The sequence below is a fragment of the Delphinus delphis genome, chromosome 10 (assembly GCF_949987515.2).
Source record: "Delphinus delphis chromosome 10, mDelDel1.2, whole genome shotgun sequence".
Taxonomy (NCBI): Eukaryota; Metazoa; Chordata; class Mammalia; order Artiodactyla; family Delphinidae; genus Delphinus; species Delphinus delphis.
This window is the reverse complement of record NC_082692.2, coordinates 10,292,939-10,320,914: the sequence shown is the minus strand read 5'-3', so window position 1 is coordinate 10,320,914 and position 27,976 is coordinate 10,292,939. Positions and strand designations below refer to the sequence as shown.

General features: G+C 44.6%; 1 protein-coding gene across 5 annotated transcripts; it reads right to left on the bottom strand.

Annotated features, from left to right (window-relative positions):
* Positions 1–371: 371 nt before the first annotated feature.
* On the bottom strand, positions 372–27,535 carry SIRT5 (sirtuin 5). 5 transcript variants are annotated; one of them, XM_060021584.1, is made up of 10 exons: positions 27,077–27,200; positions 25,695–25,989; positions 19,795–19,944; positions 18,169–18,302; positions 15,781–16,006; positions 14,199–14,286; positions 13,324–13,377; positions 11,781–11,904; positions 10,000–10,115; positions 372–889 (listed from the first exon to the last, which is right to left on the bottom strand). In XM_060021584.1, exons 3-10 carry the CDS (start codon positions 19,907–19,909, stop codon positions 814–816), a joined length of 933 nt encoding a protein of 310 aa, XP_059877567.1. In that variant the 5' UTR covers positions 19,910–19,944; positions 25,695–25,989; positions 27,077–27,200; the 3' UTR covers positions 372–813. The 5 variants fall into 5 exon arrangements, with proteins under 5 accessions (XP_059877567.1, XP_059877568.1, XP_059877572.1 ...); XM_060021585.1 differs by lacking the exons at positions 25,695–25,989; positions 27,077–27,200 and adding an exon at positions 27,473–27,535; XM_060021589.1 differs by lacking the exon at positions 25,695–25,989 and having other exon boundaries at positions 27,077–27,094.
* Positions 27,536–27,976: the final 441 nt, after the last annotated feature.

The window sequence follows — 27,976 nt, the reverse complement described above, 5'->3', positions numbered from 1 at the left end:
ACTTGAGGAGAGGGCTGTATTCTTCCTACTTTACGCAGAGGTAGTATGAGCATAAAACTTTCAAGTCCCACGGGAAAAACTCCCTTCAAAATTCAGTGTCGGGGGAAGCGTGTGTTGATGATAGTGAGAAATGTCCTTCTGTGTTTATAATATTGAGGAATGACCCACTCGGAAGGCCAGTGCTAAATTTTAGGCAGCTGTGTTTGTCCTTGGAGTCCATATATTTGCATTATTCTTTTTTCTCATCCTGATTTTCTACCTTACTGCTAATTTCTTTTCCTTCCTTGCCTGAATTCTTGTTGTAAGCTATCCCCCTGAAACTGAGGTTAGGCAGCCAAACAAGATAAACATTGACAAGAGAAAGTCTCCAACAAAGATATCTCTTGGGGTAACACCTTTATACAGTCAATTACCAGCTGTAGAAAGGGATATTATTTTCCACCAAACCTTGCACAAAAATCAGAAATACCAGGGTTTTACCCCTCTACCCAAATAGCAAAAAAAAAAAAATTACTTTTTTTAGACAATCTAATTACAAAGTTGTTTCCCTCCCGGTAACCAACCAAACACATCAGAGGTATCTTATGTTTAGTTCAAACCAGATAACGTGAATTGACTTGAGAAGTTCTGTGACTTCTCCTTCTAAACACGTTTACTACAATTTCCTCTAAGTCCCATCACTTATCAGCAGTTTGGATTCCAGAAGATACATTCAGACCTTTCAGTATTCAGCTCACCATCCACAAGACTGTTTCTCCTGTTGGTGGCCTGGTACTTATAGATGCACTGTGATTTCTTCCTTCCTCAGGGCAATTAAGAAACAGTTTCAGTTTCATGAGGCGCAAGGGCTTCAGGAAGCGTCGTTCCACATGGCCCCTGGAAATGAAACCTGAAATAGCAGGACGAACACAGCAGAGTTAGGAGCAAGATGAACATTCTCCTTCAGCAAGTCAACTTTCTTAGTTACAACCAGAGTAAAATTCACATTCTCACAAATGCGGTCTTATGCGTTTCTGTGCCCAGTTCTTTCATCTAGTTTCTGAAAACTCCAAATGCAGACACTTCACTATGGGTTGGCCCCTGTCACCAAGGGAATTTGGGAAAGCAATTGCTTAGAATTTAGGTGCTATAAATAAGGATTTTCTTTTAAGGAAGAAGGGGAGACATGGTTGTATTTTGTGATTGCTTTGCCAAACTCATAACTGACATATTGTAAGTTTTACAAAATCTTACTGACAGGTAATAAGGACAAGAAAAAAAGAGCCTCATGCGCCATGTGGACCGTAAGGACCTTACCTGAGGCCACGGGCCTCTGCAGCCGTCCACTGAACTCGCGACTAGCCCTGACTTGCAGTCAGAAAGTAGGAAAAAGACAAAGATCAAGAAAGAGGAGGGAGAGAAAAGAAGAAAAACCAACGACTTCTGCTTCCTTCAAGGGAAAACACTTAGGACAGGGGGAAAAAATACCCAACTAATTCTAGTGTATCGTTAATAAGAAAATCAACTGAGCACAGTTAAAAATGAAAAAAGTATTTGGTCATATTACTTATTCTTGATACAACACAAATCATGAATGCCTTAGCCCTTGAATACTGTTCTCTGTGCCACGAACAGACATCCCCGACCAAATGGCCTCTCTGATCCTTCTACCACTGGCAGCATGTGGAACACTGGCCGCTAAAAAGCTCCGCCCCAGCACAGTCCCTTGAGGACTTTCCGAGAAGCACAGCCAGGCACGGAGAGCCTCAGCTTCCACATGTTCTTCCTTGTGCCCCTTTCCACATTCACCCTCCTCCCTATTTACCAAAGCAAGCTGCAGCTCACCTCACCCATCCCAAACCTTACAATGGCGCCTTATCCCAGAACGTGAAAAGAAAGGGATGTCTGAAATATCGGTGTGGATCTGAGAAAACAAACGGTTTCTAAAGGCCGGGTAACACATGCAAGCAGGGCCGTTTCATCCTTGCTTTCAGTAAAATTGAAAGAGGGTCTTATAGAATTGTCAATGAACAGATCACTAAACGTGATTCAAGATTACTATGGGTATTTCAGCGTGTAACTTGGAAGGAGGTCCAAAATCTGAGTGGCGATGCTATAATGAAATTCCTTTCACGCCCAGGGTTTATGAGGCCCAGGTTTCTCAGTACTTTCATCTATAAAAAGCAAAAACTGGGACTTCCCTGTGGATAAGACCCTGCGCTCCCAATTCATGGGGCCTGGGTTCGATCCCTCATCAGGGAACTAAATCCCACATGCATGCTGCAACTAAGGAGCCCACAAGCTGCAACTAAGGAGCCCGCCTGCCACAACTAAGGAGCCCATGTGCCACAACTAAGGAGCCCGCCTGCTGCAACTAAGGCCCGGTGCAACCAAGTAAATAAATATTTTTTTAAAAAAGCAAAAACCAAGAATTACAATTGACATTGGACATTGAAAAGGCAAAATTTAGCTCGGCCAGTAAAAATCTTCCCTGCCATCCCTCAGACTGGAGTTAAGAGACACAGATACAGCCAGCTGCAAAGCTAGCAAGAAACACAATTTTTTTCCCCCAGGACAAGCTGCACAGTATCGTAACAACTCCCTTCTTTGAGCGACCACTGCTTTGTTACTCACTGAGTAGGAATTCTGTCCTCTAAAATCATACACTACCAGTATGACGGCAGTAAAGAATGAAATATCCTGCATCTGGAGGACCTAAGCCTCCGAGAAGCAGCCTTACTTCCAACCCAGGTGCAGAGCTCCAGGTAAGGGATGTCTGGGACCAGGGTTCCACATCTACCTTCAAGGAAACAGGACCTTGCGGCCACTTTGCAGCCAGAGAAGATCTGACCCCTCTCCACACCCACAGCCCTGCTAGTTGCTGAGTCTATCAAAAACTGCTTCATTTAAACTTTACCTGAACTCAACCCTCCTTCCAAATCCTATAATAACTCCATCTTTTCCTTTGTTTGGGGACATGCCCCACGGCTCCTCTGGGGTCTCGCTCACTGCAGTGGGTCAGGAAACATGATCTTCTCAGAATACAGGTTTCCTGTGACCACAGGCCGACTGGGCTACAACAACATGAACTCCGTCTCCTTCTAACAATGCGTAATACTCAGCCATGGATACCCGAACTAATTCAAAAAACTCATGCCCCATGCATCTATTAAGAGATGCATTTCCCATAGTTTTACTTTTATGGAATTATTAATCAAAATGTATCATTTGTTGTTTTCAACAACTTAGTACTATAAATTACTGCAGTGATAATTCCATCTACAAGAATTTTTCAATGGAACAATTTTTAAGTTTTAACTTGAAAATAGTTCAGTAACTCATATATTTTACAGCAGAATATAATAGGATAGTCAACAAAAGATTTTCCAAGCATAAAAATACATTAATATAAATTTCTACGGTAGAAGTAGGATGGGAATACCAGTTCAAAGAGAAAAAGAAAAAATGTGAAGGTTCTCATTGTTAAAAAGGGCTTGTATATTTATTCTGTAAATGGATGACGTGGGTATCAAGCAGTTGTGACATTTCGATTTGACTGGATACATTTAAATGGCAGTTTAGGATAATGGCAGTTTTATTTTTAAATGTCGGTATTTTATTTCCAGTAATTCGGAATCACATCTTTTTCAATGATTTTGATAAATTTTAGATGTCAAGTTTAAACATGTAAACGGGGGGGCTTCCTGGTGGTGCAGTGGTTGAGAGTCCGCCTGCCGATGCAGGGGACACGGGTTCGTGCCCCGGTCTGGGAAGATCCCACATGCCGCGGAGCGGCTGGGCCCGTGAACCATGGCCACTGAACCTGTGCGTCCGGAGCCTGTGCTCCGCAACGGGAGAGGCCACGGCAGTGAGAGGCCCACGTGCCGCAAAAAAAAAAAAAAAAAAAAAAAGTGTAAACGGGGTACAAGAACAAAGGTGTTTGAAGACCCCTGTTCTAGCAGCCTGGTGCCTCTCCCCTCATCCCTCCCATTGTAGGATAACCAAGACCACTGTGTTTCGCCCAGAATATGTTCATGCCACTTTTATTGGTTAATGTAATGATCCAATTTAATTAAAAATTTAATTAATGCAAAAATATAGCTATTAAAAGAGGATTATTTCTAGGAAAATTAGCTGAATGCTTTGGAAAGACATAACATGTTATTAAAAACAATTCTGTCAAATTAGATGTAGGTGGACAAGATGAGGGTAAAATGCTTCAAAGTTTTTTTGTATGTTCTTTCTCCACTTAAAAAAAGAAAAAACAGGGAATTCTCTGGTGGTCCAGTGGTTAGGACGCTGTGCTTTCACTGCCAAGGGCATGGGTTCAACCCCTGGTGGGGGAACTAAGTTCCTGCAAGCCTCGCAGCGTGGCCCCCCCAAAACACAAATAAACAGAAAAATATCTAAACCAGGAGTTGTATTCCAGTGTTTTCCAAGATTTCCTGATGATAAGAATCACCTAGGTCACTCGTTAAATATACAAATAAACAGCCCTCTTGCCCTGGCTATTCTGACTCAGGAAGTCCAGACCGGGGCCTTGGGGTCTGATTTTCTTGGTTATCTGTTTTGTTTTATAAAATAAAGGCTCAGGTGATTTTTCTCTTCAGGGAAATTTGGGGAACACCAGGAGGATTATGAATATGATTTATGCAAGAAAGGTGAGCTCCAGTCAGTAGATTCCCACTAACGAAAAGGCCTTTGGCTCTATCAGAAAAAAAAAAGGCAAATGAATGCACATTTATGCTTTAAATGAAAATGAAATACTTACGTGTCCTTTTTTATTATATTCTTGCTTTAAGTGACTTTTTTGGTTAACAGACCACAGGGCCCCTTTGCCTGGGAGAGCACGGGCCTTCCCTATCAAATGTGATCAGCTGTAAATTAAAAGAACTAACCTCTTTATACTCTTGAGGAGTAAATACATAAATAAGACAAGCGATAAAACCATCTTCTAGCTAAGAATTCCTGAGACTTCTCAACTCCACCTGCAGTGAGCTTCTTCTGGGAGCACCTGCCCAGCACACAGGTCACTTCCTCACCGTACTGACCCCTCTACCTCTCCTGGAGCGCCTCCCCGCTCCTTCCTCTCCAAGCATGCTGGCCTCCCTGCTGCCCCTCAAACCGCCCAGGCTTGCTTTCCCCTTGGGGACTTTGCTCCAGCTGGTCCCGGCATCTGGAAAGCTCTTAGCCCAGACACCTCTTTAGCTAACTCCCTCCCCTCCTCCAAGTCTGCTCAGGCCTCTTCTCAGTGAGGCTCCCCCCACCCATCCACTGAGTCCTGCAACCCACCTGCTCCCCCCAGCTCTACCTCTGCTTTTCCCACGGCCTAATCCCCACTTGTCGTAGGCCACAGAATCTGCGCACTTATTATCCCTATTGTGTACGATTTGCCTCCACCGCTAGAATGCCATCTTCACATGGTAGGGTTTGTGTATCGTTTACTAATATATCCTATCCTAGGCACCCAGAGCAGTGCCTAGTACATAGTAGGTGCTAAATAAACAATTATGGGCTTTGACTAAATTCCAAAGTTTAGAGAAATGCAAAGATGAACAACAGGTGGTTGCAGGGCGTGGAGGGCCAGGGTGCTTGGAGAGCCCTGCACACCAGTGTCTCGGGAGCACAAATCCCACTTCTGCCTCAACAAATGCACGCAGACCCTTACTTGCCAAGGACCTCTGGGAATGAGTAACAGCTTGAAGCCTAAATCTGAAAATGCCTAGTGTAACAGTTTTTCAGAAATCATCTCAGACAACCATCTGGGACAGGGAAAAAAAAAACAAAAAAAAACTGGAACTAATTAAATTAACACCTTGAAACTATTAATACATTTCAGTGGGAGGTAAATTCTACACGACTTAGTCTCTAAATTAGAATTGGGGCAAAGAATCCAAACAACTTGTACAAGGTCGAAGGACTCTTGTGAGATCCAAGTTTAAAACAGAGGCAGCATTCCCACTATCTATTTAGGTAACGAAGAAAATCAGGTTAAAAGGAGATATCATTCCAATTCTCATTTTTCTTATTAACCTAGAGCAGGGGTTGGCAATTTGCTTTCTGTAAAGAGCCAGAGAGTAAATATTTTCATCTTTGCAGGCCTGACGGTCTCTGCTGCAACTCCTCACTTCCGCTGTTGAAGTTCAACAGCAGCCACAGACAATACAGGAACATGTGGCGGTGGCTAGGTTCCAAATAAAACTTTATTTACAAAAAACATGGTGGGTGCATTTGGCCTACAGGCAGCAGTTTGCTCACCCCTTGACCTAACTAAAGTTCAGCCAACATCTGTTACACATAAGATGTGAGAAATTTCTGCTTTTGTTGAGCTGCGTGTTTAAACAAGCCTCTTAATCACCCTGGGCTTGGTTCCCCATTTGAAACACTGAGTAGGATGAGAAGATGATCACCCATGCCTCTTCTAAATGTCAGCTTTGGTGACGCCTAGACAAAAGCATTGCTGGCTTCACTGGTCAGTTATACTCATCTGGGAAAATTCCCAGACTCCGTGGTACAGAGGGTCTCGGCTCCCAAAGAAACCCATGAGCATCTGTTCTCGTGGTTCTTGTGGTCGGTGCTGTCCACATCCGATCCAAGTCTCTGACTAGCAAGTAGCCTGTTTGTCTAAACAGAGACACGGCAGGTTTTCAGGACGTGAAGCTGAAGAATTCTGGTTGAAGAAGAGTAGCAGCTGCAGCAGGTCTGCGGCTTGAGGAGGCCCAACTTATGAAGTGATATCATTAGTACGTGCCAAGAATCTCTTCTTAACTTGCATGGAAAACCACCAAGTTCCATTTCCTTTCACGTGAAGACCAACACGATGGATGCCCAGTCCTTGCTGGTCAGTCCTGAGCGTGAAAGGCAGAGGCCAACTCTTATCTTGGGCTGTGGAAACACTCGAGTTTTATTTTCTTCTTTTTCCCTATCTGCATTTTACTTTTCTACAATGACGTGTACTTTTCTGTACACTTATTAGAGATGAGCTGGAGATCAACTGACTGAAAATAAGCCACATTAGAATAAAAATAGAATTTGGGGATGAACCACATTTCCTGCTTCAGAAAATTTACCCTGTCCCCACCTGGGAGCGTTCTGATGCTCTTCCAAGCAGACAAGAGGCTTGGGTTACCTGGCTGCGATGTTACTTTTGATGATGCTAAGCGGCCCAGGTGCTACACGTAAGTGCCACAATGTACCAATATTTTAGTGGATAGGTTAGAAGACAATAACTTTTTTAATAGAACAACTTTATTGAGATGTAATTCACATACAATCCACTCATTTAAAAGGTATAATTTAACAGGTTTTTTAGTATATTCACAGAACTGTACAACCATCGCCACAAGCTACTTTAGAACATTTTCATCATCCCAAAGTAAACCTGCACCCATTAGCAGTTGGTTACTCCCCATTCCTCCCTACCCCAACCCTAGACAACCACTAATCTACCTTCCGTCTCTGCTGATTTGCTTATTCCGGATATTTCGTACAAAACAGAATCATACAATATGTGATCTTGTGTGCCTGGCTTCTTTCACTGAATATAATGTCTTCAAGCGTCATCCATGTTGTAGCATGTATCAGTACTTCATTCTTTTTATGGCCGAATAACGTTCCACTGTATAGATAACAAGTTTTGTTTATCCATTCATCAGTTAAAGGACATGTGGGTTGTTTCCATCTTTCATTATGATCCATGCTACTATAAACATTCATGTACACATTTTTGTGTAGACACATATTTTCATTTCTCTTCACCACATACCTAGGAGTAGAATGCTGGGTTATATGTCAACTCTGTATGTACTCTTTTGAGGAACCACCATACTCTTTTCCAAAGCAGCTGAATCATTTTACATTCCCACCAGCGATGTATGAGGGGTCCAGTTTCTTCACCAACACTTGGGATTCTCCATTCTTTAAATTATAGCCATGCTAGTGGTTAAGTGGTATCTGGTTGTGGTTTTGCATTTCCCTAATGATTAATGATGCTCAGCATCTTTTCAATATGCCTATTGACCATGTATATATATATCTGGAGAAGTATCTGTTCAAATCTTTGGCCCACTTTTTAATTGGGTTATTCGTCTTTTCATTATTGAGTTGTGAGCGTTCTTTATATATTCTGGATACCAGTTCCTTTAAAATATCAGATTTGCCAATATTTTCTCCCACTCTGTGGACTGTCTTTTTCATTTCAGTGGTGGTGTCCGCTGAAGCACAGAAGCTTTAACTTTGATGAAGTTCAATTTCTCCATTTTTCTTATGCTACTTGTGCTTTTGATGTCATATCAAGGAGGCTTTGACTAACTTAAGGTCACAAAGATTTACTCCTATATTTTAAGAAATTTATAGTTTTAGCTCTTACATTTAGGTCTGTGACCCACTTTTGTTTATGGTGTAATTAAGGGGTCCAATTTCATTCTTTTGCAGGTGGCTATCCAGCTGTTCCAGCACCACTTGTTAAAAAGATTCTTCTTTCCCTTTCTGATTTGTCTTCATACCCTTTTCAAAAATCAATTGACTATAAACATGAGGTTTATTTTCTGGACTCTTTTCAGCTTTGTCCTTCCATATACTTAGGTCTTCTGTATTTCTTCCAGCAGCATTCTGTCATTTTCAGAGTATAAGTTTCACACAGAAGGCAATGTTTTAAAAGGTGCCTCCCTGGGGCTTCCCTGGTGGCGCAGTGGTTGGGAGTCCACCTGCCAGTGCAGGGGACACGGGTTCGAGCCCTGGTCCGGGAGGATCCCACATGCCGCGGAGTGGCTAGGCCGTGTGCCACGGCTGCTGAGCCCGCGCTCTGGAGCCCGTGAGCCACAACTGCTGAGCCCGCGTGCCACAGCTGCTGAAGCCTGTGTGCCTGGAGCCTGTGCTCCACAACGGGAGAGGCCACCTCAATGAGAAGCCCGTCGACACAATTAGAGAAAGACTGCCTACAACAACAAAGACCCAACACAGCCAAAAATAAATAAATCAAATAAATAAACTTAAAAGGCGCCTTCCTAGTTCCCACCTCTTACACACAAATGAAGAACTATGGTCTAAGCACATAGGCTGTAGCTGACTAAAAAGACCTGGAGAAGTCTAGGAAGAAAGTCAGCTCACTCACCTGAAGAGGATTATATCTGAGTGTTTCCATACTGTCTGTGACACGATTTTATTCCAATGAAAAAGAGCATTGGTTCTCATCCTGGCTGCACATTAGAATTACCTAGAAAGCTTATAAAAGTCATGGGGCTCAGGCTACACCTCACACCAATTACACCAGAATCTCCTGGGTCATCAGATTTTTAAAACCTGAGGTAAAAACCACTGACTAAAGTAGTGACAAGAAGCTTCAGTGAAGTTTTCTTTTATTTATTCATATTTATTTATTAGTTTATAGTCTACCTTATTCTGGAAAGGAATTAAACAGACTGACAAGAATATATAAAGTACATTAAAAATGAAGAGAGAAAAGCAGGGGTGAAAAAAAGCAGAACAAAGGTGAAGACATAAAATGGAACCTAGAATGAGACTGCAAATGAATACTGCGATAATCTACGCTTTGCACACAAATTTGGGAAACAGGATCAGTATCACCATATGGCCACAAGTACAAATATTCTTGACAGTGAGACCAAAGGGGAATTTGCCCAGGGAGCCCCACGGTGAGAAGCGTGGGAGATGCAGTTCCGCATGGGTATCTCCTGGGCTGACGTGCCGAGTCTTCGGCTGACCTACCTCTAAATGCCATCACTAAATCTAGCTTAAAAATACAAATAAAAGTCAAGTCTGAAGAATCAAGGAAGAACTTTCAAAATGTGAAAAACAAAAGCCCTATGGCAAACTTCCCGTAAAAAGACACAGCTACCTTCATCTAGGTTTAATACTTTGTTTTCTTCCATCAAAGCAACTATAGGCCAAATAAGAAAACACAAACTCCGTGTTTTTAAATTAGAATAGTAGAAATCTGCTTGGATGAGCACGTCCAAACCCGCTCAATAGCGTGCATTCCCACCCTGGTGATCCCGGTACCTGAATCTGTTCGCTGCAACGGTGGCTTCTATGTTAAATTCGGCCACCGGTACCCCCCGGGCAGACACCTCGGGGGCAAACATGGCGGCGGGGTAGACCACGGAGGAAGTTCCCACCTACAGAGCAAACAAACGGAAACGGACAAATGACCACACCGTGGAGAGGAAACAGCTTTTCAGAAAACCTACCAGAAACCTGGGCCAGTTTGTGGTGGCGGGTGTGAGGACAGCTAAGCTGGATGGGATAAGTGGAGAGCGTCTGAGGGACAAACAGGGAGGCAGGAGGCGCCCCTCTGGCTGACCCCTAGAATTCGGGAAGGACACGCGATACGAAGACAAGAGCTGCACACACGGAGAGAATGGCAAAGAAATGACTCGAGCGTCACCCAAAGGGGGTTCGTTTTAGTTTTGCTTCTGCTCTTTGAAGAGATGCAAATAATCCAGGTTCCTTTTAAGTTAGAAAATACAAAGAGAAAACACATACACGTCATTCATAATCCTACTTCTACCAAGATTATCGCTGTTCGCATTCTGATGTATATTCTTTCAGGCTTTTCCCTACGAATATATATTTATAAACATTCTTTACAAGAGCAGGGAGACCAGACCAAGTTTTACAAGCCAGCTTTCCTTGCTTAACCGTCTATCGAGCACATTGATACTAGATTCAACAGTGGGACGCACTCAAGAAATACCGGCTGAATGAACACACACCCGTGAGAGGCTGCTTCTGCTTTTAGAGATGTGTTAGGAGAATCTGAAATGTGCATGCCCTTTGTCCCATTAATTCCACTTCCAGGAAATCTGCCCTCAGGAAATAACTTGAAGAGCCTGCTAAGAGTTACATCTAAGGACATTCATCATAGCATTGTTTTAAAATATCAAAATCTGAAACAGCCTAAGTGTCCAACAGCGGAGGATTGGTTAACTATGTCCTTTTACATCCATACAAAGGAACACCACCACGCAGCCTGTTAAAAGGTGACGTGGATTTGGACGTACGGGCATGAAATCGGCTAAGTGAACTGCTATGTGAACAAAGCAGCTTCCAAGCAGGACATACAGTATGAACCCACTTTCAAATTTGAATATGTCTACATCTACATAAGCAGAGGTCTAGACCAGGGTGGGTCAACTCTGTGTAAAGGGCCAGATAGTAAATTTTTTAGGCTTTGCAGGCCATGCAGTCTGTCACAAAGACTCAACTCTGCTATTACAGTGTGACAGCAGCCACAGGCAATACACAGAAGGAAGGGTACGGCTATGCTCCAATACAACTTTGTTCCCAAGACAATGTACATCATAGTTTGCTCCCCTCTGGTCTAGAAGAGATCACACCAAAATGCTAACAGGGACTATTTTTGGATTGTGGAATTATTGGTGATCTCTAATGTCTTCTTTATAATTTTATACTTTTTTGTATTTTCTCAAATTTAATAACGAGCATGTGTTACCTTCAAAATCAGAACCAATAACATGCTCTTTTCATTATTTCTCTTCTGGGGGGAAAGGCTTTGAGAACCCCCAGACATGGTCTTCCCTAGTTTCATATTTTGAGATCGTATCTTATTCACCGTTTCTTAGTTTTTCTGTAGGGCACCCCCCGACTCTCAACACACCCTTAAGAAAAGGAAGGAAGGGAGGGTGGAGGGGGAGAGAGGGAGAAGGAGGGGAAGAGGGAGGAAGGAAAAGAGGGGGAGGGAGCGAGGAAGCAACCCCCACCCCCACCCCCCCGCCTGGTGTTTCAGAGCCTCCCGAGGATCAGGGACGGGCATGACCTACCACGAGACACAAGTCACAGAGGGCCAGCTCCCTGCCAGCCTCCTCCAGGATGGCAGGGTCCAGGTTTTCTCCAAACCACACCACGTGAGGTCGCAGCAGGCCCCCGCATGCTGCCTCTTCACACCTGGAAGAGTGTCATCCTTAAGCCAACCCCAAGACCTGCTCTCAGGAAGATCTGCCCAAGTGGATCGGGGACAGCCAGGAGCTGCACCAGGGCCAGTCTGTCCAGGTAGGTCACTCTGAGCCTTCCTATCCCCCATCCCTTCCCTCCAGCCCACATGAGCTTGTCCTGAAGGTGTAGTTCTACCTGCCCTTATGAAGTTTCTATTCTGTCTGGATGCACCGGGTTGACGTGCTGGTGGAGGCGTTTCAGCCAGGCTCGCTCTTCTTCTAAACAGCTGTCTCTTCCCCAGCCGCTTCCCCACGGTCATGGGCACGGTCGTGCTCACGGTCAGCCAGGCCCAGGAGGAATGTACTGGGCTGAGGTTTGCCTCTAACACGTCAACTGCTTGCTAATTTCATCAGTGACCTCCTTCTTTCTTCTCTCAGATTCACCTCTCTCTTGCCCGGTCTCTAGCCAAGTTCTCCAGCGTCAATTCCTAAAAATCTCTCATCTTTCACTCGCTACTACCCCAGGTCATCTTACAATTTACCTTCTAAAATAATCTCCCCCAAGCACCATTTTCATCATATTAATCTCCTACTCAAGATTCTTTTAGATCAAAACTTTCAGATCAAAACTTCAAAATTTAGTAATGAAAACATTCTTTTAGAGCAAAACTTTGAATTTAATAATGGAAACCCTTATTAAGAAAAATAAAAAAGGTTAAGTCAACCAGGGAAATACTAACATAATCGCTTTTTAGAGAGTAACAGTGTACTTTCACATATTCAGTGCTCTGATTAGTCCTGCAGTAAAGGAAACATACTTTAACTTCGTTCAATCTAGCGCTTCCGTATTTATTTGAGCACATGACATCTTTTTTTTCAAGTAATGCCTATAACTTCATATGGATCTAGTGCTCTAAGAAACACTTTTGGAAGCGCTATTTTAATGTCTAGTTTTGAAAAACTCACATACAAGTTTTTTGTTGTTGTTACTCTACAAAAATTCTATTTGGCCCTACAACTTCACCTTTGCAAGACCTCCTCCTGCCTCCGTGACCCTGGATTGATAACTCTGAAGATTAGGAGGAGGACAGAGAGGGTAGCAGCCGAGGCTTATGGACCAGTTAGTCCCGGGATGCCAGCCTCTACGCCTCGTATACACTGCTAAGTGTCTACCACATAACAGCTGCTGAAACTTTCACACCTGAAATGATCCCGCCATAACACACAGGAGAAAGGGACGAGACGGAAGCACTTCTCTTAAGCCTGGCTTGGTTCACCTTTTGTCCTTTCGCCCTTGGCCTCATAGATCAGGGCTGGTTTCGGCATTTGCACATCTAAGAGGCATCTCACCAAGTGAACTTGGATTTTGACTCCTAATTTTCTTTTTTTTGCAATCTGGAACACCAAATACAGATCAAAGATTTTTACCCACCGGGGAAGTTTCTCCACTGGGATTCTGGCATCTTGAGTTTCAGGTTCTGGAGCCCTGAAGTAAATAGTATCAGAAAAGAAAGAACGTCACTGGTGTAATCGAAGAACAATGAAATAAGATAACCCAATGAGACTGACTCTTTGCCTGGCAGTATATGGTACAAAACTCCTAATGAATACACACTGACTTAGAAGGGTACTAGGAGGATGGACACCAAACAGTTGATTACCACTGGTTCTACCTCAGGAGAGGGAATTTGTATGTGGGAAGCGGCTGGAGTACCTGTTGTGCTAAGGAGAGTTTCATGATTTGCATGGTATATGTCATCCTAGTTGGAATCATCTGCAATGACATTATGTTAATAAGTTACATGGATAATTTATACTGATTTAAAATAGCCAGGTAGAATTTTTCTCAATATTCTGAGTCTACTCTTAATTTTTTGCCCTAATTATAATAATAGTAAATGTTCATCATAGAAAGGTTGGAAAATTCAGAAAGATATATATAAAGAAGAAATCAAAATTGTCCATAATCTTACCACTCCTGTTAATATTTTGTTGTATTTTCTTCTGGACTTTTATCTATATAAAGATACGTCAACATGGTGTGTTTGTGTTTGTGTGTGTGTGTGTGTGTGTGTGTGTGTTTAAATACAAAGTTGGGATCATACTGTATAGAGTTAGATTCCGTTGTTTTCACTTAACATTGTAAACTGTGAGCACAATACTTCTTTGATCATATAGCTGTACTGTACCCAGTTTTATTTCGCATAAATATCCATGGGCATCTTAGATGAATGTTCAATTTCTTTGCATTTATATTCAACTTAAGACAAAACGACACACGTCTATTCTGAAGTGCAGTATAATTACCCTTTTCCTGATAAAGCTGGACAAATTGGACTCTTGTAATTCTCAGCCACAACTCCACAAGAGGTACATCGAGTTTTAAATAAGCTACCTGAAAAACAGAAGTTAAACAAGACTGGAATTTAGTATAATCAGGCGCAATTGTCTCCACGTCTAAAAGGGTACGAAATAATTTTGTTTTATACATCGTTTTAACAAATGGGCCTACCCCAGGCATCACAGGGAACATAATAAAGGCATGCAGTACTACTGAACAAGCCAGAACATCTGCCCTCCTGGACTGCATAACCTGTAGGAGAGAGAGGCGGATGAAATAACTCACTGCGTGACTAAGGAGCTCTCTGATTGCCCTGATGTTCGGGTGGAACTGAAGTAGTCAGTTGGGCAGAAGAAGCCAATCTAACCCTAAGGGCAGGATTTACTAAGTGTATGACTGATAAAGGCTCGATAGCTTGGGACGTGCTTTACAGAATCTTAATTTTGACTTAATAAAGCTTGAATCTTTTCTACAAAAGCAGCTCAATAAATAATCAACTAACAAACGAAGAAAATAACTGTGAAAACTAGCAATGACTTATTGAGCTTAACCAATAAAAGGTGATCTCAATTCACTAAATAGTCACCCCATGCCCAGTGTTGAGCACGTCACACTGCGGTGGACACACACTGTTCCATTCTGGCCAGGACTCCTTCTTTGGGGAGCCACCTCTCCTCTATCCCAGGCCAAGCTGACAGAGCTGTCAGTCACATCCCCAGATACAAGCTTGGGCACGAGCTCCAGACTGGTCCCATCGTAGCAGCCTATCCTTCTAGCAGCAGTGTTTGGTCAAAAGGGAGGTATGTGATCTAAGCAAGGCCATCCAGAGACTTATTTTCTGAGGAGACAGCTACACTAGAGGGAGCCTGGAGCCCCACTGGGTCACTGCTTCTGGAAATTCCACAATTTGAAATGCGTTTCTTGGGATTGAACTTTTGTAGACTATTAAATGCCCTTGGGAAGAAATTCCTGCATACCCATTTATGCTCTTGTATGAATGAACTGATTAGATTTTCGGTGAGAGCAAAAAGGGGAGAGGATTAAGAAGAGGAAAGAGAAGGGTGTCATTAAGCGCAGAGAAGGGAAGCCAGAGGGATCCAAGACAAGCTCCGCGGTGTCACAGACCTGCTGGGCTCATTGCAGCGAAGGTCACTGAGCTGGAAGCTCCCTAAAGGCTCGAGGGCTGAGCAGAAGCACAGCCTCGGCGGACACTGCCGATCGGGGACACAGGGAGAGTAAATGGTTCCCCCGGGGATGCCAGGCCTTTCCGGAGCTGGATCCTGCTGAAGCCACAGCGGTTCAATGGCCCAAGCCTCCTGCTTCCCTCAGCCCAGCTTGGGGGGCTGTCTGGGAACATAAGGCCCCTCAACAGGACACCCAGGGAGGGGAGAGCATATAGCAGAGCAGGCGGGGCTTCTCCAGGCAGGGTGGGCCACATTCCAGACACCTGGGGTCTTGTTAAGATGCAGTGGGCCCAGCTGGGCCATGGCAGCACCTGTGTCTTCAGGTCTGGTTCCCCCCTCCCACGGAAGACCGAGGGTCCCTCACCATGGATTTCCAGAAGGTTCTTGGTGCCAGCCTTGCGGTGCAGCTCGTCGATGTTCTGCGTGATGACCGTGACCCGTCGGCCCTGCCTGCCCAGCCGGGCCTCACACTCAGCGATGGCCAGATGAGCGGCGTTGGGCTCCTTGCTCTGCACCACCTCCCGCCGGTAGTGGTAGAACTCCCACACCTGGGATGGGTTTCGGGCAAAGGCCTGAGGGGTGGCCAGGTCCTGGGGGGCAGAAAGGAGGCAGGGGTCAGGGAGGGAAAGAAGCTCTGATGCTCCAGAAGCCGGGCGGCAGGGCTGCTGCAGCCGGCGGGACACTCCCAGGGCCCCTTTGTTCTAAGCAGAGTGGCAGCTTTGGGAGGTGCCCACAGGGACACGTCCGTGTAGGTACATGTGGCGTGGCAGCCACAGGGCGGGGCCTGGGGCTCACGAGGGACCTTGGAGAAATCGGTTTAACTTCCCCAGTGATGACGCAGGGAGACTGCAACCTGCCTCATCTTCCACTCGAGTAAGTTACGAACGTGAAGTCGAGTAACCAGCGGGAAGGTAATTGAGTCTGGAATCCAGTTTTCCATGGAGCTCCACATTACAGGATGCCAAGCTCATTTATCCAGGAAGAAAAGTAAAATGCAAAATGCCCAACTGAGGTATAATGGCCATAGTTGAAAACCTCGGTTTTTATAACTATAATGATAGGTACACACACACACACACACACACACACACACACACACAGCTACACATACACACACACACAGCTACACATATACACACACACACACACACACAGCTACACATATAAAAAATAGTATATACATTATAGTAACAGGATATGTATAAAATACATATTTTTAAAGTGCGATTCCTCTTCTAGGAGAGGCAAGTCTCATCGACGGTGGAAGAGCAGTGTGGTCCGTAGCTGTCTGGGGCTGGAAGCTCGGGGGAGGGGAACCCTTGGCAATGGCTGAAATGTTCCATAAACGGATTGAGGCAGGGTTGGGATTATGTATTTTACTATAAAGGTCACCCTTGGACCTGGTGCTAAAGTCAGCCTGCATCGGAGGAGCGGACCATCATCTACATCAACCCTGTACCTCCTTCCTTCCTGTCCCCACTTAGACCTCCGGTGGCCCGAAGCGGTCACAGGCAGCCCATGAAGCTGCAGCCCTGGAACACAGGTGGACTCAAACCGTCGACTGACTTCTTTGGGTCCCCACAGACCCTGAGCTGCTTTGACACCACCGACCACCCCTCTGGAAGGCCCTCCTGATGCCCGCTGAGCACCCCCGTCCGCCCCCACCCCACCCTGCTTCTCAGACCCAGGGACTGCCCTCCGCAGCTGCTCCTTCTTGTGGGACCCTAAGGGCCCTCTGCTCTCCTTTCTCCCCTCCCTCACCTTTAAGGTGATGATCCCCAGACTCGCCCGGGAGGGCAGCAGAGAGGTGACAAGACATCCTAAACATGTGCCAGCCTGAGACATTCATTCGGGGAAGGAAGGGCAGATTCATTAACCCTTCCCTCGGTAAGAAACTACCTGTGAAATTTGGAAGTCACGCATTGAAGTAATTACTCATGATTGCCTTCTTTCGACCAACAGAAATCTGATAAGCGGCTACATGTGCCAGAGTTCTGGGAGCTGGGGATAGAGCGATGAAGGCAACAGGCACATTTCCCTGCCCTCCAAAACTAGGGATCTCCTGGGCCAGGGGGAGGGGAGGAGACTGCCTACAGGGGCCTTGAGGGAATATTCTGGGGCACAGAAATGTTCCACACCGTGATCCTGGTGGTGGCTGCACCACTGTATACATTTATTAAAACTCACTGAATTGTACACTTATATTGGCGAATTTTATTGCATGTATGGGGTTGGCCAAAAAGTTTGGGTTTTTCCCAATATATTATACCTCAATAAAAACTGAATTAAAAAAACTGCATGCCCCAGAGAACTTACATCCTAATGACCTTCATGTAAAGTTTTGAGCATCAAGGCCTAAGCCTTTAACAATTCAACACTGTTTTTCACATGAAAAGTTCAGAGAAACTTTTTAAAAATGTGTAATTCTTAATTTCAACATCGATAGAAAAGTAATGAATTATGCTAACCAAAGTTTTCTGGTTCCACTTTAGTTACTGGAAGAAACCCAATTGTTATCTGAATAAGTGCAGTCAATACATGCCTAGAAAGAAAGGAAAGAGGCTGCTTTGCTTAAATCTGAGATCTTAATCATACGGACCGTGTGTCGATGCCAAAACAAATGGGACAAAAGGGTCATGGTAAATTTCAAAACTTTCCTCTCTGGGTGTCAGGAGTGGGTATAGGTTGCGAGTCAAACACTATGATGGCTTCATGCAGAAGAGCCTCTCGCTGTTGTGGAGACATGACTAACCTGAGCTTTCCATCTTCTCCAATAACCTCCCGCTCCTCTGAAAGTCGGTATCCCACTCTCAGCACTGACGCCAGCCCCTGAAATGATGACTATGTGCTTGGCTTTTGCAAAACACTTCCGGAAGTCAGCCATACCTAAAGAGGAAATAAAATCTTGGTCAATTCAGTGCACCATCTGGACATTTACATCCCAAATCAACTGCCTGTATTTTGAAACTTGACCTTGCGTGAAATTATACTTTACGATAAGCAAATGAAAATCATTCTCGTACCATGAAGACGCCCCCAGGCACCTGATGTGTGAGTGTACAACGTCTTAAGAAAGAGATAGGGGCTTGGGGTGCACAGCACTGGCCCTGCATCCCACCCCATCTCCCGCAAGCGAGATTTTATGTGAATGACTGACCCTCTGCTATCCTGGGTTTCCTTGGCTGTTTCACGTGCACAATAGTGCCTTCCGTAAAGGGTGGCTACTATGAGGATTAAAAAACGCTAATGGGGCCTTCCCTGGTGGCGCAGTGTCTGAGAGTCCGCCTGCCGATGCAGGGGACGCGGGTTCGTGCCCCGGTCCGGGAAGATCCCACACGCCGCGGAGCGGCTGGGCCTGTGAGCCATGGCCGCTGAGCCTGCGCGTCCGGAGCCAGTGCTACGGCTAGCCCAGGACAGAGAATCTCAAAAGAGGCTCCAAATCTCTCCTCCCCTTCCCTTCCTCCCTGACGACTGGCAAGAATAAACAAAGAATAAAAGCAGAGCCTCAGAAACAGAAGATGCAGAGGCTCCGGCCCCCTCTCCCGCTCGGGCCTGGAGCTCTGGGACCATGCTTTCAGCAGCACGAGCTCAACGGGATGAAGACGGTCTAGGCACACGGTGCCCCTGCGTGCAACCAGCCCGGTGGCCTGCCAACCGCACTAGCGCTCTGCCTGAATTCGCACCCCTTTCAGAGACAGACCAGTGTGAAAAGCAGGGCCCACGAAAGCTGTCCAACCAGGAAGAATTCAGAAAAAGAAACCCAGTCTGGGTGGGTTAGAGGTTGTAATCTGATCTAATCTCCTGAAAGAACAAGATGCTTAATAAGAAAATACATCAGTACTTTTCTAGGAACTATTTACGTGACTCCTGGATTCAAAACCTACAAACATCCTTACAGACCTAAAGTTCACCCGTAGAACTTTACCCTAAAGGTCTTTTCTACCTCAAATGTAAACTCTGTCATCCTACTGATGAATAGATTTGTAGGTCAGAGTTGACTTGCAGGTTTTTGTCAGGTAGAGATACAAATCATTTCTGTCTAGTAGAAAATTTAACCCCATAGTACCCACAGCACGATCACTAGCTTTCCTGCCCTGCCGAGAGGTGAGGGGTTTAAAATACAAATCATGTGTGAAAAGCTTAAACGCAAACATTCTGAAGAAGCAACAGAATGTCTTAAATGGACTTAACTTGGCTACTGAGAGATAATTCTGACCCTGTCCTAGAAAGGGCTTCCCTAAGGACAACAGGACAGAGCGACTTTCTCCACCATCCTGCCCCGTACCCACTTCAATACAGACATTCCCCCTCACAGGGCAGGAACTTTCAGGTATTTCAAATTCCACTGGAGATGAGAGGGCAGGCTGCGAAGACCTACTTGAACTTGGACGAGCCATTGTTAGGCAAATCTTGGTTTGTATAGAGGCTGGAGGTTTCAATCCACAATGCAGCTGGGAAAGTAAACAGCTTGGGACAATCCGGAGAGGTGGCATCAGGTTCTCTGCGTCGCACTAATTATTGAGACGGGCTTTAGAAAAATCGCAAAACAAAGAGAAACAATCAGAAAATACTGGTATTTCTGCAAATATATACATACACACATACACATATATGCAAAAGAATGCCCTTAACAGAAATCTTCTGTAGCAATTTTCAGGGTGTTCATCCTCTAAACCAGCTGTTTTCATTGTGTGTTCTCAAGCGCTCCTAGGTGCCCAGAATAGTGGTTTACAAAGTATGGTCCCTGGACCAGCATCAGCAGCATCCCCTGAGATCTTGTTAGAAATGCAAAGTCATGGGCTCCACCCCAGATCCACTGAATCAGGAACTCTGGCAGTGGGGCCCATCTCTGTCTCCGGGTGATTCTGATGAGTATGCGAGTTTGAGAACCACAGCCTCAGAGACTTGGGAAGGGGTCAGATGGGAGAACTCATTTGAAACACAGCTTCTGATGCTTTCAAAAAGGTATGAAAACCACTGGCTTCTCAACTTTGCATCAAAATATAGCTTCTATGAGAATGTAAATTCTGAGAACTGAACTAGGCAGGGAAGATATGCGCTATGACAACAAATAGGGTTAAGATGACATCGTCTCAAAGACACTTGCGAGTCTTCAAGCACATTTAGTAAATCTTTACCTATCCGAGGAGTTATATAAAAGAAAAACAGACACAGAGAAAGGCAATATTCAGATCCATGACATCAAAAGGGTAACTGACATAGCTGACTTCTATCTAGTGGATCACACTGTTGGCAGAACTCAGGATTAAAGGTCTGTATATACAGGAAAAATAGAAAAATAACACATTTCCCAAAACTTTCCAATCCCCTTGGAGGACAACCTATCAAAAACAAATGCATTTTCCCTTTGACTTAGCACTCCCAAGTCTGGGTAGTTTTACAACAGTGACACTTGCACACATCCAAAATGACATACCTACAGGGCTGTTCTTTAGACTACTGTGATTAACAGCAAGAGACTAGAAACAACCTACATGTCCATCTGCAGGGGATGAGTTCAATAAACAATGACACATTCACAGTATGCAACATGGCTGCTATAAAAAAGAATGCACGTATGACTCTACGTATATGACATTCTGGACTAGATAAAACTATGGGGACAGAAAACATATTAGTGGCTGCCGGACCAGGGAGGAGTGAATACACAAAAGGGCACGAGGGGATATGGGGGAGTGACAGAATTGTCCTACATCATGATTGTGGTGGTGGTTACATGATTGTGTTGTCACAACCCATAGGACTCTGCATTAAAAAAGGGTTAATTTTACTGCATGTAAACTATAAAATGGTTTAAAAATAAAAATAATGGGTTTCAGTTTTGCAAGATAAAAAGAGTTCTGGAGAATGGATGCACAAGAATGTGAATGTACTTAACACGACTGAATCGCACCCCAAATAACAGTTAAGATGGTAAATTTTACATTATATGTATTTTACTACAATTAAACAACAACGACCCAAATGAACAAAGTCTAATTAAATGTGATTTGCTGGTTGACTCAGTATTTATAAGCAGACAGCTCACTGGCTTCAGAAGTGAGTGTTGATATCAGTAGAGCAGAGGGTATTCAGAGAGGTTAAAAATAAATGTCTGGAAGATGAGCCTCCAAACTCTGTTAGTGCCAAATCAGATTATTTCATTCCATAAATCTTTCCCATGTTCAGATTTCACATGTTAAAAATAAAAAACAGAATGAGCTGTCCCCTCTAATCTGATAGAGGTTTCCAGAATAGGGGACAAAAGTCAGGTGTAAATAGCACCTTGTAAGAGGAAGGAAGGGGAATACAAGTTATACCATAGTACTTACTTGCATTTGTGTTTAAAAAATAAATGGAAGAATTCCCAAGAAATTAGTAACAAGAATTGGGGTGAGAAGTAGGATGTATGGCGACAAGAGTGGAAGTGAGGATTTTCAACCGGTGTGTTTATATATTGTTTGCACTGTCAGTGCTCTCCAGCAGAAGTCTAGAACACACCTGCAGCTGAGCAAGTGCAGGGACGGAGCAGCTCACGGTGAGGAACTGCAGGCGTCCCGGTGATGTGCTGGGAAGGATTTATTACAGGATTTGGTCTTGTGTTTGGTAAAGCTGGGGAGGGTCAGGAAGGAGGCTTTGATCTGGATTGGATGCTGTCAGGAAAAAGTATACTTTAATTGGATAATTCAGTGAGTGTGATCTAGGAGGAAGGAGTGAAGGGAGGCTTGAGCTGGGATTGGTCAAGAGGCAGCAGCCCTCCTATTAGCCAGGATAGGAGGGTGTTTTGCCATTTTAGTGGTTTAGACAAAGTTCTTATTTATGTCTAGCTTCAGACCTAATTATGGAGTTGTCTTATTTTTGTCCGGATTCATCGTGATCACAGGGTAGCCTTGCCTGATGTTGGTGTTCTGTGAAATTATTGATGTTCAACAGGCCTAGCAGATAGTGCCAGGTCTAAATCTGGAAGCAAACCAAACGTCTATCAACTCTTAAAAGGGTAAACAAATTGTGATTCATCCATACAATGAAATCTTATTCAGCAATAAAAAGAAAAAACTGGTAATACGTGCAACACGGATGCATTTTCAAAGTATTACACAATAGTAATACAACAGTGGAGATGCCTGGCAGATACGACCTTAACCAAGTAACCAAAGTTAACATCACCAGTTCTAAGACATACTGACTTCATCTACCTCCCTCATACTACTTCATCTTCGTCTATCATGTGATGCCATGAGAAGAGCAAAACATCACTTGGGTGGTATTTTTCCCCAAAATGCATTAGTTCAATTTAATTGTAAGAGAACATCAGACAGACCCCAACTGAGCAAGCATTCAATGCAAAAGTGGCCAGTACTCTTCAACAAAGCTATCAAGGTCATGAAGGATAAAGACTGGGGACATGTCCCAGTTTGTAGACTAAGGAGGCATGACAACTAAATGCACTGTGGGATCCCAGACTGGATTCGAGACATGAAAAGAGACATTAGTGGCAACATATGAAGTGAGCCAATTAGTTAACGGTACTATATCAATGTAAACGTCCTAGTTTAGATCATTGTACTAAACTAAATAAAGTGTTAACCTTAGGGGAAACAGGGTAAATGGTATATGGGAACTCTGTATACTATGTCTGCAACATTTCTATTAACCTAAAATTATTTCAAAAATAAAGTTGCTGGAGGTGCAGTGGTTGAGAGTCCGCCTGCCGATGCAGGGGACGCGGGTTCGTGCCCCGGTCCGGGAAGATCCCACATGCCGCAGAGCGGCTGGGCCCGTGAGCCATGGCCGCTGAGCCTGCGCGTCCGGAGCCTGTGCTCCGCAATGGGAGAGGCCACAACAGTGAGAGGCCTGCCTACAGCAAAAAAATAAAATAAAATAAAAATAAAGGTGCTTTCTTTTGAAAAAAGGAAAGCATTATGCTTAGTGAAGGAAGCAGACCTAAAAGGCTGCCTACTGTTTGAGACCATTTATATGATGTTCTGAAAGGGCAAAACTACAGGTACAGAAAGCACCTCCATGATATCCAGGGACTGAGGGAAGGGAAGGCAGGTAGGACCAGGGAAAATTCTATGTCTTTATTTTGTGGTGTTTTTACAAAACTCATAGACTGTGTAACAAAAGGGTGAATTTTAGAGTATATAAGTTGCATTTCAATAAACCTCACTTAAAAACAACAAGAAGCAAACAAAATGTCAACAAATTTTCACTGTAACCTGTCTCTGCTTTAATCAAAAAGACTGGACAAGTAGCTTGGAATTCTGAAAAAGACAGTAGGTTAGAGAAAAATAGTGTAGTGCTGGTTTCCAGAACCACCTCAGGGGACAAGACCCTCTGCAGTCATGAGGTTAGAGGCAAAGATAGTGCCAAAAAAGGCCCCTGGCTGCCAGGGGGAGAAGGTGGGCAGGCTCAGATGCCCAGTGGCCAAGGAGGGCCACTCTGGTGGGCAGCCTGCAGCCTGCAACAATGGGGATGCCCGACTATCCTAGAAAGCCCCCCAGTGCTTTATTTAAAGCATGAGGAAAACAACTTGGCAGGATTTTCCGCCAGCACGGGCGTAAGCTTCTGACAAACTTCAGTTGACTTGGAAAAGCTAACTACTTGAACACCTCAGTAACGGTGTAGCTATCTACAGTTTATGCTTTATTTTTTTAACTATGGAAAAATTTAAACATATACAAAAATAGAATAGTATTACTAACTCGTTGTATGTTCCCATCACTCAGCTTCAATAATTATCAAGAAAAGGGGTTTTTCTCAGATCCAGCTGAGGCTTTAAGATGTTGTCATAGATGATAAATGTTAAACTTGCCCATCTTGATGAACACTGTAAAGATTAATGTTTCTAAAACTGCTTCACTTTACTAAAAGCTCCTTGTATGTTGCATGAAGTTACTTATGCTATTTTGTGCTTAATATGTTCCGTTATTTCTCTCAAAGATGTTTGATTGCACTGTTGCTTTCTAATATTTAAATCTGGAGACATCACTTTGATCCAGAAAATTATTTTCTTCCTGTTAAGTTTTTAAATGTTAGAAAACATTCCCACTTATTTTCAAAGAATTCTAGACCAACTCCTGAGTAAAGTGTCATGTTTTTTCTTAGACATGAAGGTAGGATTTTTAAAGTCATTAAGCATTTAAAAGGATTTAAGGATTTAAAATCCAATCAACAAAGGCATCAACATAAAGCAATTGACTATACTGCTATATGTACAGCTCTTCTGCATGAGCGTCTAAATGGTGGGTCTTCTGCTGGACAGCTGTGACATGAAGGCAACTCTTCACTCTACTCTGAACTTAAGTACTGAATTTGTTGCTAATTATAAAGAGTTGTCAAAAATTTGAGATTATTAAGAAGGAGTTTTTAATTAGAATTGACAAAATTAAGACTTGTATTATCTGGGTAAAATGTTATTAATTTTTCATCTATTAATTCATCTAATTAATTAATTCATCTATTAATCTATTAATTTTTCATCTAAGTTTTTCTATTCAAATGTTCTCATTATTGAGTAATAATAATTACTTTCACCATAATACTGAACTCAAAATGATAAAATGGAAAAAAGTTTTCCTTGCTCATGTTTCAATATTTCCAAAAACCACTAGTATCTAGATTGTTTGTCTAGGAAATGCAATGAGCAAGTACTTTGGGGGAAGACAGCTTTAGTTCTCATCTTATGTGAATTATAATGTCTACTGACATACACATATATCTTATATATATATAAACATATATATGCATATAAACAGACTCATGAACTGTATACAATTAAAATATTTTTAAATATGTATATTCTTTTTATTTCAAATCTTTTATCATACTAATTTATTAGTGGAGTCTAAGTTTTTCATGTCTATCTGAAGTAATGCATCAGTGAGATAATTTTGGTCTTGTGGGTTACAAAAACTAAACAGGTCTACTGCCTGTTTTATTAGTCATCACATGATTTCTTTTTTTAAATGAATGTAGGAATTGTTTTGCTAAATTTTCCATTAACTTACAAGATGTTCTCCAAGTCTCTCGGTAAATGTGAAAACAAAGGAGAGATTAAGAACAAAACTTTTACACGTTTTAGAACAGTGGCACCTGAAGTTTATCTCCATGATTGTAAATGCTCAGAACATAAGTCTATTTTCAAGATGCTACCTCAAAGTATTCATCGGAAGCATCCTCTGTGCCAACATTTATCTGCGTTTCTGAGGGATCAGGGTGGGCAGTGGTTCTAGCTTCCGCAAGCTCACATCCCGATTCAAGTGCAAAAGCAAATACCTGGGTGGTGCGGTGGTAGGGTAGAAGGTCCCCACTGTGCTGAGTCAGAAGAGGAAGAACTCAGGTTATCTGGTCCAAAAGCCCTCAGGGGTGAAAAATGCCCTGGGTGAAGCCACCAATTATCCTGCCTTGCTTTTACCTTCAGGTGGGAAGAAAGGCCTCAGGAGAGAAAAACTCATTCATCACAGTCATTGGGAGCTTTCTGGGTGCAGGATAGGTGCCCAAACACTGATATTACTCTGGGTGAATGGCAGTACCTACTTAACCAGGCTTTCTTGTGAAACTGGAAACTCACCTACCCAATTAGAAAAAAAGAAAAATGTCTCAGGTTCCCTGTTGAGAAAGGGGGCACCCCACCAATTCTGAAAAACACAATAAATATAAGGTTATATTAGGAATTCGAGAAAAAAAAATTTACAGAACATTAATTTAAAATACATGATAATGGGCTTCCCTGGTGGCGCAGTGGATAAGAATCTGCCTGCCAATGCAGGGGACACGGGTTTAAGCCCTGGTCCGGGAAGTTCCCACATGCCGCGGAGCAACTGAGCCCGTGCTCCACAACTACTGAGCCTGTGCTCTAGAGCCCGCGAGACACAACTACTGAAGCCCGTGCGCCTACAGCCCGAGCTCTGCAACAGGAGAAGCCACCGCAGTGAGAAGTCCGCATACCGCAACTAGAGAAAGCCCACGTGGCAACAATGAAGACCCGTCGCAGCCAAAAATAAATAAATTTATTAAAAAATAAAATACACAGTAAGTACATTGCAAAGGAACTGCAAAAACTTACACAGTTGTTCACTAAATACTTTTTGAACACCTATGAGCTAAATAAATGCAATACTCTAGCCCCCAGGTATCGACACTGGCAGACTCACTCCCTCTCCCCTACTACCGCCTGCTCTTGTCAAGGTCACCAGCCTTGCTAAACCCAAGGCTCCTACTTGACCACCTCTCCGGAAACCACTTCCTCCTCCCGGCTTCCAGGCGCCATCCTCTCCTGGTTTTTCTCCTACCTCGCTGGATCTCCCAACCTCCCAAGGCTTCAAGATGGTGCTCCCACCTCACACAGCCAAGCCCGAACTCCGGAAGTTTCCCCAAAACTTCTTCCTACAAAGGCTTAGGGCACCATCCTCCTTGATGCCCACTTCTCCTTTCCTTCAGCATCTCGCACCCACAGCCCCACAGCTCAGCAAATCCCGAAGGCTGCAGCTTTACACTATGTGCGGATCTGGCCGCTCCTCCCAGGCCCACCAGCCGGCCTAGGCCACCCCACATCTGCCACCCGGGCGGCTGCAATGCCCAGAGTGACTCTAGTCCAAGGGGACGTCCTGCCCGGGGACCCCGGGGTCTCCCCCTTCACAGCAGCCTACCAGGCCCACCTGCCCTGGCCACATGACTTTCCGACCTCGTTTCCTCCCCTCCCTCGTCTCTCGGCCGCGCTGTGCCGGGAAGACACAGAGCCTCGGGCCTCCGCACGTGCGGCTGCGGCCGGGGCTGCCTCCCGGGTCCACCCGCAGAAGTTGGGCGCACTCCCCTCCCCCTCGCGCTCCTCCTCCCCCTCCGCCACCATCTTGGACCCCGGAATCGGCGGGTGCGTTTGAGCCGCGCAGGCGCGCCGCTAGCCGGCTGGCCCCGCCTCCCCGTCCGGCCCGGTGAGACCCCGGTCCACACCCAGCCGCTGAGCTCGGCCCTGCAGGAACGCGTGCTCTGCCGGACCCCAGGCTGGAGCCCAGGAAGGCCGCGCAGATGCCGGCCTGGCCCCAGCGCAGACGCACCTGCAGCAGGCCCGAGCGGCGGCGGCAGCGGCGGCGGCTCTGGCGCGGGGACTGGACGACGAGGCCGGGGGGCGGGACGATGAGGCCGGGGGCGGAGCGGCTTGACCCACGTGGCCGGGCTTCCGCGGCCCCCTGCCGGAGACCCACACCTGGCCGGGTTCCCGAGCCTTGGGGGGCCATTCTTTGGGCCTGTTCATCGTCGAACAAGATTGTTCTTTTGCAATTCTTTCTTTGGGGGCCGACCGGCCCGGGGGAGGGGACAGGATCTTATTTCGTCTTTGTGAGCTTCCCAGATGCGTTGTGAACGAGGAGCTGCTTTCCTCCTTGAACCTGTAGCGATCGCACAACTTTGCGACAGAGCACTTGGAATTATAGGTGGGCTTCCTCTGAGACGCTATTTCCAATGATGGTCAGCGGGGCTCCCAGGCCAGCCCACCAAAGCTGAGTGCCGGTGCTGAGATCCTGACCCCTTGTCTGAAGGGAACAGTTTCAGGTCCTCGAGGA